Source organism: Anoplopoma fimbria, chromosome 10, assembly GCF_027596085.1.
Source record: "Anoplopoma fimbria isolate UVic2021 breed Golden Eagle Sablefish chromosome 10, Afim_UVic_2022, whole genome shotgun sequence".
Lineage (NCBI taxonomy): Eukaryota > Metazoa > Chordata > Actinopteri > Perciformes > Anoplopomatidae > Anoplopoma > Anoplopoma fimbria.
The window spans coordinates 15082618-15096560 of NC_072458.1; the positions used below are offsets into that span (position 1 = coordinate 15082618).

Sequence of the window (13943 nt, forward strand, 5' to 3'; positions counted from 1 at the left end):
CTCCGTTAACAGTTCGGTTATCATCCAAACACAAATAGTCGGGTACTATTTACATATCCAACAATATTTCGGCTGCGACTCCGGACATTTAAACGTAAATCAACAGTTCGAGGCGACGGCTACTGGTCGCCAACATGTCAGCCCGCATCAATAAATAGCAAAGCAAAGCCGCTCTATTGTCTATCGGCATATCAACCGGCAGCAGAACGACACAACAACTAGCCGTGCTGCCGCGACGCGAATCCCGCCGCTGCCATTTCAAAACGTCTCCCGCCGGAGCCGGGCCTCGCATACATCCTCGGACTCACCTGTGTCTCCTTTTCGCCTGAGTGTGTACCGTCTCCGGGTTCACGGTCCGGTCCTGACGCGCTGCAGCGGCTCCTCACCACCAGTCCCCGGCACCGGTAGGCAGCACTGAGCTGCTGATTGGGCCTCGGCAGACGCTCACCCCCTCGGTGCAACCAGACAGACCGCTCATTGGGCAGGCAGACACTCCGTGACGGCTAGACAGACCGCTGAATGGCTGTTCGTTTCCCCCAGCAGATCCAGACAGACAGCCGATTGGTCCTCCGGTCCCTTTTCGCTGAAACACTGAGACAGCGGATTGGTCCTTTATTTCCGCGGTGGAGACAGCGAGAGAGCTGATTGGTTTGTAGTGGTGTTGTTGTCTGTGTCTGGATGGAGAGCCATGTTAACTCAAATGGGGCTAAAGAAACAATATGTTCGTTTACATCCACAAACGTAACCTGGTCTTTATACGCGTAAAACATGAATAAATTAACATAGATTAAAAACCGGTGTCCCTGACAGGATTCAACGAACAGAAACCTGGTTACTACATTTCTAAACCTGATTTCTTGTTAGACCGGGTTCCTAACGGGGTTCTATGCCACATATACATGTGCATGACAAAGACCTAAGGCAGGGCATAACAAATCTTTGACAGCAGTGCGGATGTCTGATAAGAAACGTCATTACTCCAATCAAACCGGATGCACTCCAGAGCCGCTCTCTGCAGGCTGCTGTCTGCCCTCTGCGCCGTCATGCCAAATCTCCTGACAAAGAGAACTCTTCAGCCTGCCACTTTAAATGTGCCACGGTTCAAAAAACATTGCCGTCGATAGGAGAGGGACGAGACAACCGCTCGGCCGTACACATCTGATTGCAGCGGGGAGTAAATGCGTTGTCCTACTTTAACCCAGTTCCGTACAGGTCTGTGTTGGCATAGACAGTGTTGAAAGGATGGGAACATCTTGACTTTCTCGACGAATCGGTCCGACGTTCTCGATATGGGTCCGAGAACTCTATTGTCAATGATCGTAGCTGCTAAAAGACAGTGACACGAACACCCTTTGTCTCGTGATGTATGTGATGCATACGAATAGAACATTGGCAATTTGAGGTTTGTGTTAACTATGTGATGTTGCCACTTGCGAAGAGACAATAGAGAGTCTTCGCTACGACGTGGTGGAGTTGCTGACCTACTTAGCATATTGACACTGAAATGATTTATCGTGTACTTGATGCAGGCCATTCTTTACTTCTAATTTGTTGTGTACTGTAGGTGTTCATTTTTGCTCCCCTGGCATGCAGCATAGATCTGTGAGCAGGTTACTGATGCATAGTTTAATATTTCTGTGCATGTCATTTGTTTCACATGGCTCTATTTGCAAGAGAATCAAAATCATCTTTTTATTATTATCCTTATTTTTGGAATTGAAAGCTGTGTTTTTCCACAATCTGGTAAACCGCGGTATGACCTGCTGGTAGACAACACGCACCAGGAGACACAGTCCATGTAATACTACGCATTTTAACGACCTTCGTTTCAGGCTGGAGACAATGAATGAAGTTAGATGTTGTTGGTGGCAGCTGTTCATATTGGGGACTGAGCCCTCTAGTGGCTACACAGGTTTTAACTTTGCTCACAGTAAAGCTCCACAATATGAATTGTGTTGCTATTTTATACTGTATAAAATCATAATTGTCATTTTATGTTATGGATCTTCAATAATATCAATTGAACACATTCGATTGGACCTGAGTTACTCCCATGATCCATGCTATAATTAAGCCTTTATTAGTCCCACAATGGGGAAATTCAGTTCTCTGCCTTTGACCCATCCCGGAGGAGCAGTGGGCTGCAATGAAGCGCCCGGGGAGCAATTTTGGGGTTAGGCGTCTCGCTCAAGGACACCTCGGCATGTTGCCTGTAGAGGGGTTCGGACCACCGACCTTGTGGTTGCGGGTCAAGCGCTCTACCTCATGTGCCACAGCCGCCCCTATGAGCACTTATAAGACAATTTCAATTCAGTGTTTTATTTTGATTTACCAGAATAATCCACTCAGTATCAGTACTGCTTTTCCTGGGACTCAAATAATAAAACAATTAAATTATATTAAACAGTGGTAACAGTCTGTTCATCAAGTGTAGCCGACTGGTGTCCATATGTGAAAGCTTGTTTCTTTGTAGACCTTGCAAGGTGAACCTTATTTCAAATCCTTATATTACAATATGTGAGCATTACCTGTGCACAGGCTGATGCTTCTAAAGCAAAGCAGGGTAAAGTAGAAGAGGCTATAGTGGAATCTTCAAATTGGCCATTTGGCTACATTTGGGCACCATTTGTTCCATTTGAAGTGTTCTCAGGTAACTGTAAAACTAACTTAATTTACATGTCACTATAGGTATCATTCCCATCTAAATATATGAATATTTATAAGTTTTGTTTTGAGAAATCAATCAATCAGACCTCTATACATGTTTGATTTCTCCAGTGTGTTCAACACCATCCAGCCTGCTCTGCAGTGGAGCAAGCTAATGGTAATGCAGGTAGACACGCCCCTTTTTTCCTGGACTTTAGACTTCCTGACTGTTCAACCCCAGATATTCCACAAGCTGGACTGGGCTAAGAACACAGAGTCTGTGAAGAAGAAGGGCCAGGGCCGACTGTACTTCCTGCTGAGGCTCAGGTTGTTCATGTCCTCAGTACCATGCTGAGGATGTTTTACCATTACATTACATTACATTACAGTCACTTAGCAGACGCTTTTATCCAAAGCGACTTACAATCGCTACCAGTCTGTGGTAGCTAGAAAGTGGACATCCCAGGACACGGCTGGCCTTCCGGACAAGTTTGTTAAGTCTCTTCCTGTCGGCTGTCAAGAGGCTGCTGCCCCAGCAGACCACTACATAAAAAAATGGCTGATGCCACCACAAAGTTTAAAAAGGTCCTCAGGAGTGCTCCCTGCACTCCAAAGGACCTCAGTTTAGCTGTAGCTAAATTCAAAGAAGTGATTCCACTTCATTTAATTCAATACCATATCTCAATATAACAGGGAACTCCTATGCTAACTTTAGTCCGTCCCAGATTGACCATCTTGTCAATAGTGCTGCAGGCTCACTGCGAATGACACTAGACTCTATTGCCCTTTTAAAAAAGAAGATAATATAACAAAGAAAGTTTGCTCCATGATAAGATTCTAACTTATAGAGACAAAATGAATAATCTCTTGCCCTCAACCAGTACCGATCGATCCTCAAACACAATAACCTTAGAAACAGCTATAGAACCTAATATATATATTTTCTAACTATAGACCTATATCTAACCTTTCGTTCATCTCTAAGATCCTTGAGAAAGCAGCTGCAAATCATCAGCGTGACTTTCTACATAACAATAGTTTATTTGAGGATTTTCAGTCAGGATTTAGAGTGAATCATAGCACAGAGACGGCACTGGTGAAAATTACCAATGACCTTCTAATGTCATCAGACAAAGGACTTGTCTCTGTACTTGTATTGTTAGACCTTTGTGCTGCGTTCAACACCATTGACCATCAAATCTTATAACAGAGACTGGAGCATCTAATTGGCATTAAAGGAACCGCACTTAGCTGGTTTAAGTCGTATTTATCAGACCGACCTCAGTTTGTATGTGTAAACAATGAAACCTTGATGAAATCCAAAGTCAGTCACAGAGAATTTTATTCACCTTATATATGCTTCCTTTAGAGAATATTATCAGAAAGCACTCCATAAACTGTCATTGTTATGCAGATGATACCCAATTATATCTATCGATTAAGCCAGATGAAACCAACCAGATTGCTAAACTTCAAGCATGTCTTAAGGACATAAAAACCTGGATGACCTGCAACTTCCTGATGTTAAACTCAGACAAAACTGAAGTTATTCTACTAGGCCCAGATCACCTTCGAAATCAATTATCTAACGATCCATATTACCCAACTAGAGAGCGGCGCTCCCTCAATGCAGGGTTACTTGTGGTTCCTAGAGTATCAAAAAGTAGATTGGGAGCCAGAGCCTTCAGTTATCAGGCTCTTCTTCTGTGGAACCAGGTTCCAGTTTCAGTCCGGGGGGCAGACACACTCACCACTTTTAAGAGTAGGTTTAAGACTTTCCTCTTTGATAGCGCTTATAGTTAGGGCTGGTTCAGGTTTCCCTTGGTCCAGCCCCTAGATATGCTGCTATAGGCCTAGACTGCTGGGGGACTACCTAGGATACACTGAGCTCCTCTCTCCTCTTCTCTCTCTCCATCTTTATGAATTCATGTCCCATTTATACAAATATTAACTTTTTATTGCTCCTTGTACTGCAACCATGACCAGACTTCCCTGCAAATTTAAATATATATATAACTTAATGCTGATTAGTTCTCAAATAGACCATCATATCATTAGTAGGATCTATTTAATATTAACTCAAAGATAAACGTCACTTTCCGATAACATTTCACTTGACTCCCTCACTTACACAGAAACTTATAACTCAACTCTCTTGTAAAGCTTGCTAATTGAACAGATGATGATAAGACGTTATTTACTTTAAATTTGTTGACGAACTGTTGAGGTTAGAGATAAATAATGTAATGTTAGTTGTTAACAATAGACTAGGGGGGCTTCATTCTTTACAGCTCCATGGGGCAGAAGTTAACGTTACCTAGTTTTAGATCACGTAAAGTTATCTTGTTAACAGTAAGCTAATGTTACAGGTCTCAGTTTGAAAGCACCTGTGGACAGATGTGTGTGCCTGAGAAAACATAACAAAATGATGAGGCAGACGTGTGACTCCACATTCAAAGTCTTCTCGAGCTATCTTTAGTGCAAAAAAACATTGTCTCTTGTACTTTGTATGTATATATGTAAAAAGTAGGCCTGTATCCAATGGTAAAATGCATTAAAACAGAATTGATCAGATAAATAATTTATCATAGTATTATTCAACAGAATCAAACGAAAAGTAGCCTATACAAAAATAAAATTATGCTAATCTACACTCTCCTATTTCATTTGCTCATTTCTTCACCACTACAATGCTCTAATCAAAATATTTGGTGTTATAACTTGCTATATAAACCATCTTATATGTTTTGCACTGTTGCAAAATGGACTTACTGTAGGGTATGTGAAGACAAGACCATTGCACATGGCGGCAGTGCTCAAACAATATGGCGAACAGTCCCTGGGTTAGTATAAGTTAACTAACTTGCTAACATTTGTTCGATCTTTCATTAACGTTTAAGCAACAGATTTCTAATGAAACGACCAATTAAAACATATACTTATATGTATCCTCATACAATGGTTTGTATGATATCTTATATTTTTCGTGTAATCCTACGAAAGCCAGCAACACATGTCAATTTCAGCTCTTCACATGCATACAGTCTTTTCAAAATAAAGTTCACAAGAAACAACTTACCTAGTGAGGTTTAGGAAAAGATTGTTGTTTTTCTTAAAATAACCACGGAATGGTTCATGATCACATGGATTACATACGAATTGAGGGATTTGTGGGATATGTACATATTACAAGGTATTATTTTATGTGGGGGCACATGTTCAGACATTCAAATGTAAGCATGACTGGATAGTACAAAGTATGTGTGGAAACCTTATTATTTTAACAAAACTAACTATACTAAGGAATGTATAGTGAATTTATAGTAAAAGAAAATTGAACTTGATCACTGTACATGTTAGCTACTAGGTTTGAAGGCCTTTCTTGTCAGGTAAAGACTATAATTCTATAGAATTTATGTAATTATATAAACAAGAGCTTACTGCCTGGTTACATAAAAGATCGTCATCTGACTGTGTGTCGAAGAGTGCAAACAGCACATCACCTTTGCCAATATGTGCATGCATATTTTTGATGATGCCTCCTTAATTCAAAATAACTGCAAAAATGGCTGCAGTACTGTTGGTGGGTCTTGATTGATGGGGTGCTTAAAATTTGAAAGAGAGATAGACAGTTGCATTTGTTGGTTGGGTTGGTTAGGTTTAGGCATGAGGAGTGAGAGTGGTTAGGTTTAGGGTAAGAATATAAGGGTAAGCCAGTCAGAGGCAGAGTAGGGAGGAAATGGGAGTATGGGCCATACTGGGATTTTAATATCGCCACCCGCACATTCTTATTCATTCCATTCAAAAGAATTGAATTAAATATCATTTCTCAAGTTAAAGTAAGATAGGTCTGATACAGATTAGTAAACAGCCATGACTTGAGGAAATGCTTCTGTAATAGGGAGATAGGATATCTTTGAAACTCAAGAGTCGTGTTTTATAATATGACAGTGTAGTGTAACTACTGTACATTTTTCATTCATTTTTATATGGGTTAAATGCTTCCAAAGAGTCTCGGTAACAATTGGGCAATGGTGCCTTCAGACCTCCAGTGACCCCAACAACTCTGGATTAATTAGGTGGCCATTGTTTTGAAATTGGGAGTAAAAGCATGCTATGACAAAGACCTCAATCGGTGTCCTGCTTCATCTTGAAGTTCTAATTTATGAGGGGGCCTGTGTTACAATATTCTTTTTTTAAGACCTTCACTATTTTACGTAATTTTGTAGGATAAAGGGTTGGACTATATATATATATATATATATATATATATATATATATATATATATATATATATATATATATATATATATATAATACATAATATATACCCATAAATATAATCTAATGAATCAAGCTATGAATAGAATTATAAATTTGCACAAGAGTTTAAAAGGTGTTCTTTCGGTAACTGCAGTGGATGGTGAGTGGGGTCATGGGATGCCATAGTGCCTTTATGGGATTATGGATGTGTTGATTAGTGATTGGCCTGCTTTTAACCACCAACCAATATCTGACCTACAAAAATAAAGTCTTTGAAAACTCAGGATAATCAATAATTGGTATAAATATATAATAAAAACAAAAAAACCTGCAGGTCTTTCCTCAATATTGAGACAGAGAGATAGGACTATCACTGATGCTGAACCCACTCACGCACTGAGGTGCCTCATAAATTACACCAGAAAATATAAATGTCCTCCTGGAACACAGTTGAACCCATTCATTAAGGCATGCATGAAATCAGGTTACTCAATCAATATCAAATAATGCACCAGTCTATGTTTGGCCCGCATCTCATAAAACATGGAATGGAATTAATTTAACCTAGTTAACACTTAACAAATATGACCATGCTAATGGATTGTGATACTTCTATCTGTTACTCTACTTAGAGTGCTAATTTATCTTGTAACAACATATCATTTCCAAAACTCTGTCTGTTATATCCCATTGGTTTTAGAATGGAAAGGGCACAAAGCAGATTTGTATTTATTAATACATATCAACACATTTATATGGACAGTTTTCTAAGCAATCTCTCTCACACAGAAAAGTCAAAAAGTAACAGGGACAGAGTCAGAATGATGTAAAAGAGTAAACTAAGGTCAATGCAAGCAGGTGTAGAATGTCACAGTTGCAGACAAACACCGTCAAACCTGTATTTAAATAAAACATGTCTCTGATTTAGCTCATCTCTCCTTACATCTGCAAAAAATAAAGATGCATTAATGGACTGGAAATTCCCCAGGATGTCTTTCACCACAAAGGTGTCTACCTCAGCAGCACGTCACCCGCCTTAATTAGCCAATGGGCATCGATGCTGGCGGCTCCTTGTTCACGCGGTTTATAATGTTCACTGTAGAAGCCGGTGTTTGTGTGTCTGAGTGTGTGTGTGTGTGTGTGTGTGTGTGTGTGTGGCTGATGGGGCGAGCAGTTGTATGCGATAACTTCAAGTCCCACTGCTCTGATTGAATCGTTGATTTATCACATTCTGAATGGTGTGCGGGGGAAACCGCCGGAGGACAGAGAGCATGCAGGCAAAGTGATGATGCATCAGCACGTTGGACAGCCACGCTCTGCTTCCCTCTTCATCTGACCAGGATACCTCTCCAGGTAAGAACACAATACTGCTACTTGTGCCATTGTAGTTCAGGTACTCAGGTGGGCTGCTAGATATGATTTAGTGTGTTTAAGTCAGTATCGGTGTGTGAGGGCCGGCGGGGGGATGAGGGCGCGTCTCCCCCCCTATGCCGATGTAATGCAGTCTAACGTAGAGGGGGTGGGGGGGGGGAGAGAGAGAGAGAGAATGGATACACAGTGTGAGAAAGATGAGAATGCATCCATACTAACGAGAACAGAAGAGTTCTGTTTGGGTTTATTAACATCTTCATCATGTCGGGGTACGGTCGTTACCTGGACGTTGGAGACGATTGAGCCGTTTGGTGCAGCAACACATGGAGAGGTGCAGTGGCCCACCAGCAGAGGGCGCCACCTCCACCCACTGCGCCAGTGTCATGTGGTGGTTAATTGCAAATTGCTAATTGGTTTCGTTATTAGCTTCTGTACTTTATCGACAGCACAAAAACTCACTTTCTATTGATGCCAAAAAGTACATCAATAAGATCTCTATAGGAAGTTGAGATTGACACTCTCATTGAAGAGCTAAACTAGTAAGGTACAACAGGAAAGCCTAATCACGTGCTGTGCAAGATGTAAAACAAGATATTACATCCACTACACAAAACACCAAAGTCTTTGTTATGAATGTCATAACTCGTAGAGAAATTTAAGACGTTCCGGAGTAAATCTGGACAAACATAGAAAGGAGTTGGATATAATAGTGTGGGGACTCTCTATAGCTCCTCATCAAGGCATGTATACAGGGTATTAAAGGGGAGTTTCCCATTCCCTTTGCACATACACATCTCTAAGACATAGAGTGCTACTTCTTTTAAATTAACCATATCTTTCATCCTACAACAGAATAATGCATCCACATCCACTCGAACAGAAGCTGTTAAATATTTTTACAGAGATTATTTAAAAAGGTAAAGTGAAGTTATTAAGTACCTGTAGTTACCAATTGTAATATGTTATCTAAATGTAGATCAATTTGCTAAACACAGCTTGTATTTCTTTGATATCATAACTTTTGAAAATCATTAAAACTTTAAATTTGCTGCCATTTTGACCCAAACCCTCTGTATAAAATTAAGCTACAAGCTGTTAAACTAAAAGATTAACCAGGTGGCAACCTCAGGGTCTGAAATGTGAGCAAATGTGGAAGTGCCGTACACTAGCAATTTTTTTTATAGCAGGGGACGACTCTGGTTGCAAAAAGAAGTCTGATTGTATGGAAGTCTATTCCCACATGATTTATTCCCTCAGTAAACATTGTAAACATGACTTTATGGTCTCAATCTCTAGTTTCAAGTCTTCTACAATACAGCTTGATGTTCATTTAGTAACACATGGTCGATTTAGGGTCAAATAGTCCATAAAGCTGGGTATGCTTTAGGACGGGGCTAACTTGTGATTGACAGGTCTCTAACAGAGCCGTACGCAGCGTCTCTACCACGGTGTCATTCATCTGTAGTCCAAATATGGTAACTTCCGCTCACTGGCTGCAAAAGACAGGATGCGATTGCGAAAATGTCCACAAACCAATGAGTGATGTCACAACGACTACCGCAACTTATTATATCAGTCTATATGGTCTTAATAATTAAGCTTTTAAGCCAATATGAACCAAAAGTCCAAGTGTTGTATGTAATGTATAAACTCCCTTATTATTGTTAAAATCCCATAATATCCCGGCGCTGTCCGATCTGGGAGTTGTCAATGTATTCATCTTACAACTTTAACCCTTTCACTAGTGTTTTCAATTCATGAAAGTTAACTGGAACCTTTTCGGTCACCTAAAAATGTCTTATTCAGCGTTAGTTGTACTTAGCTCTACCCTCTAATGGCACTTCTGGTTGAAAAAAGCCAAGATGAATGCGTCAAAAACCAAGATGGCAACAGCCAAAATGCCGAACTTGAGGCTTCAAAACGGCAGACCATAAACCAATAAGAGACTTCACCATGACTATTTCCACTTCTTATATACAGTCTATGAGATAACAAACCCAACAAACAAATTAAAAAACTGCATCCAATCCAGGAAGTCTACTCAATATCAACATCTATGAGCAGATGATGTCCCACTGAGACTGTTAGCAGTTTTGTGTTGACAGAGCATTTGAAGAAGTTATTTGAATCAACATTATGCTTTTTTTGTGGTCAGTGTCAAATGGTTGTTTTCTCCCTCTGCCATACAGGATGACAGGCAACATGTCTCTGTGGGTGTCCGGACCTGCCTTCTCCCTGCTGAACTCGTCGGCTCCAGCCTCCCCTCCGCCCTGGAAGGCTCCATCCTTCACAGCGGCTGCCAGCTGCCGTGTAGCAGCCACCCTGGTGCTGTTTGTCTTTGCCGCTGGCAGTAACCTGTCGGTCCTGATCAGTGTCTGCTGGGGGCGGGGTTATCGCCTGGCAGCACACCTCCGCCCACTCATTGCCAGTTTGGCATCAGCTGATCTGGTGATGACCTTTGTGGTGATGCCACTGGATGCCATTTGGAATATTACAGTGCAGTGGTACGCTGGGGATATCATGTGTAAGCTACTGTGTTTCCTCAAGCTCTTTGCCATGCACTCAGCAGCATTCATACTGGTGGTAGTAAGTCTGGACCGCTATCGGGCCATCCTTCATCCTCTGGATTCTCTCGATGCCGGGCTCAGGAACAGACGCATGCTGCTGGTGGCCTGGACTCTGAGCCTGCTGCTGGCATCTCCACAGGTACAGTGGGTTCTAGGTTACATACAAGGCCAGTGTCATTCTCACCAGATGGTGCTGAGTCTAAGCACATATGATTAACACTAGATCGGAATCTAGATGAGCTAAGGACTATCAAACAGTACCACAGATTAGACACACTTTTTAAATAATGTTGAAATGTTTGCTGACAATAAGTCTTGCTTTCTACATGAACTATTCCATGTAACCTGGTTAAATGCAACCAACATTCATCAGAGTTGCATTAGATGGTGTGCCACTCTTGAACAACTAATTTTCAAGTTGCTTCCAGAATGTTGTCATCTGACAGCCGATTTGTTGTAACATCAAATCTTAACATGTGATTGCCATGATCCGGGTGTCTATAATGGGACCGAAGAGCCCATTTGTGGGAACATATTGTGCTTTTATCCCCACACGTTGTCTCCGATGGATCGTTCCCTCTTTCCTGACTATCTCTATCCTATAAAGTTGACAAAAAAAACAGTTTAGGCAAATCAAAAAACTAACACTCTTCCCAACACTGTTTTAAATAACCTTTATTTGATTGGCCTTCTTTGACATCACTGTCATTAACACAATGTTCACCCAAAGCACTGCCACTAACAACCATTTAATACACAGTAGTTCAGCTGTCTATGCATACATCCACCAGAACGTTACTAACCAACCAGTGCAGACCCACCATCATGCTGAAACAGTCCTAGTTAACAAACAGCTCACTTTAGCTTCAACACCTTGGAAATCTGACTCTAGAAAAGAAAAGGAAAGCTCCAATGATATGTTTTTGACATGGTGTAGTTAGTACACTCTGAGATGCTTTAAAATGACTTTCACAACTGCATTGTGTGGTGTGGATCTTTGTGCAGTTTGTTAAATACATACAAATATAAGACACATTTTGTTCAATGAAAAAAAAGTACACTTTTTATGTGACAGAAATTCCTTCCTCATCTATTTACACTTTCTTCATCTTCAGCTGTTCATCTTTCGGGCCATTAAAGCTGATGGAGTGGACTTCACTCAGTGTGTCACCCACGGAAGTTTCCGGTATCTCTGGCAGAAGACGGCATACAACATGTTTAACTTTGTGACCCTGTATGTCTTCCCCCTACTTGTCATGACTTTCTGCTACACCCGCATCCTCACCAAGATCAATGGGCAAATGCACAAGGGAAAAGGTGTGTGACTCTCAAAAAAATCTGGAGGTCTAACTGGGGAAGAAACTAATTACATTTATCCTTATCAATGCCACAAGTTCATTTTGTTTGTACTTTTACTTAGATTTTTTTTTTTAATCGTTTATTAATTTAATTTATTTCCAAAACTGAAATATTTTACTTAGTGTCAGTCTCATGAAAACACTCTGATAAACTATGTGAGAAGGGAACAGAAGAAAGCTGGTTAATCAACAGCTTAAGGAAAGAAGAAGCTGTTGGCCGAGCTTCATATTCAGAGACGTGACACTCTGCAACTCAGCTGACATTCTGGTATAAATGCAAGTTGTAATTTGTAGCCACAGGTTCAAATGACGGTCCAGAGAAAAGGTATTTATTGTTGATTGTTTGAGGTTTATTGCTTGAGATGTGACATGGGGCCAATACTGTTGATGTTTTAACAACTTTGTAAAATATGTATCAGTGCACTGCCTTTTCTTACCCCAGTCATGACAGTTATGCCCTGATATGCTATTTAGCATCTCTCAGTTGCGGTCTGGCCATGATAAATATAACAAATCAGTGTTTGTATGATTTTATGAGATTATTTAAAGAAAAAACAGAAGTTCTAGCTTTAAAGTCACTATTGCAGTGAGCAATGCATCCCTCCCAACTCCTAACAAAGATAATCCCCATCTCAACATGAAGATGAAAAGGTGTATATTAACCTATTTGCTTACATTTACGGAATGTATGCTTTCCTATATTTGAGTTTTTGCCCATGTTTTTGTTTGTGCAGAAGGTGAGCACTGCCTGAGACGCAATGGAACAGACATGATACCCAAAGCCCGGATGAAGACCCTCAAGATGACCATTGTGATTGTAAGCTCCTTTGTCATCTGTTGGACTCCCTACTACCTATTGGGGATCTGGTACTGGTTCCAACCAGCCATTATCCAGCACACACCTGAGTATGTGCACCACATACTGTTTGTCTTTGGCAACCTGAACACATGCTGTGACCCGGTCATCTACAGCTTCTACACGCCATCTTTCCGGGCCGACCTCGCTGACGTGGTTGCGTGCTGCCGTGGTCGCCAAATCAATAATGCCTCACCTAGCTCTGTGGATCGCCTGTCTGGTCGAAGAGCTGGAGCTGCTGTGGAGATGGAGTCTGATCTGAGCTCAAACCAGCACAGTGGGAACCCTAGTTAAACAGTGGTGATCTCACTTTGAGGAAATGACCATTGTTACGAAGTACCCAATGTCCGAGTGCACTTGTCAGCTGTTTGATGCTCATCCATGATGGAAGTTGAACAACTTTGGCTTTTCTTGCCCTCTACAGCAATTTTGAGCTGTGGAACTGTTGTCTGTGTACACATATCAACATATTTGATATTTATATATAACTATGTCCTGGATATGACTGTAGCAACACTTTTATTTGTGCAAAAAGGTGTAATATAAAATATTAATCTCATATATGCTCAGAAAAGTCTTGTTGGCAGTTTGTATCAATCTATTTAGCATAGCATGCAACTTTAAAGAGTCCTTACACTTTATAATGTGTGACTAAGAAATCTAAATTCAAAGGTCCACTTACTATCCATTTCAGGGCTTTCAACTGCATCTCAGTTCATCAGTAAAAAGATCTGATAGATCTGGCCCTGGGGATCATGGTAAAACAAACACACTCAGGAGACCGTTGTTTGTGTCCCATGTGAGACCAAAAGTTGACATCTACTTATTTTACTGTAGTTTTGTTACTTAAAGTTACTTCAAGGAACTTTATGTTTTGGGGGA

At 40.8% G+C, this 13943-nt stretch overlaps 2 protein-coding genes across 2 annotated transcripts in view; one reads left to right on the plus strand and one right to left on the minus strand.

Moving 5' to 3' along the window:
* The window catches only part of gatad2b (GATA zinc finger domain containing 2B), a 45005-nt gene extending 44569 nt beyond the window's left edge, over positions 1 to 436 (minus strand). Inside the window, exon 1 of the mRNA XM_054606049.1 lies at positions 309 to 436. The gene's annotated coding sequence lies outside the window, so the exon portion shown is untranslated. The remainder of the gene's footprint in view (positions 1 to 308) is intronic.
* Positions 437 to 10470: 10034 nt separating this feature from the next.
* Positions 10471 to 13355, plus strand: LOC129097122 (gonadotropin-releasing hormone II receptor-like). Its single transcript, XM_054605857.1, has 3 exons — positions 10471 to 10986; positions 11963 to 12164; positions 12940 to 13355. Exons 1-3 carry the CDS (start codon positions 10471 to 10473, stop codon positions 13353 to 13355), a joined length of 1134 nt encoding a protein of 377 aa, XP_054461832.1.
* Positions 13356 to 13943: the final 588 nt, after the last annotated feature.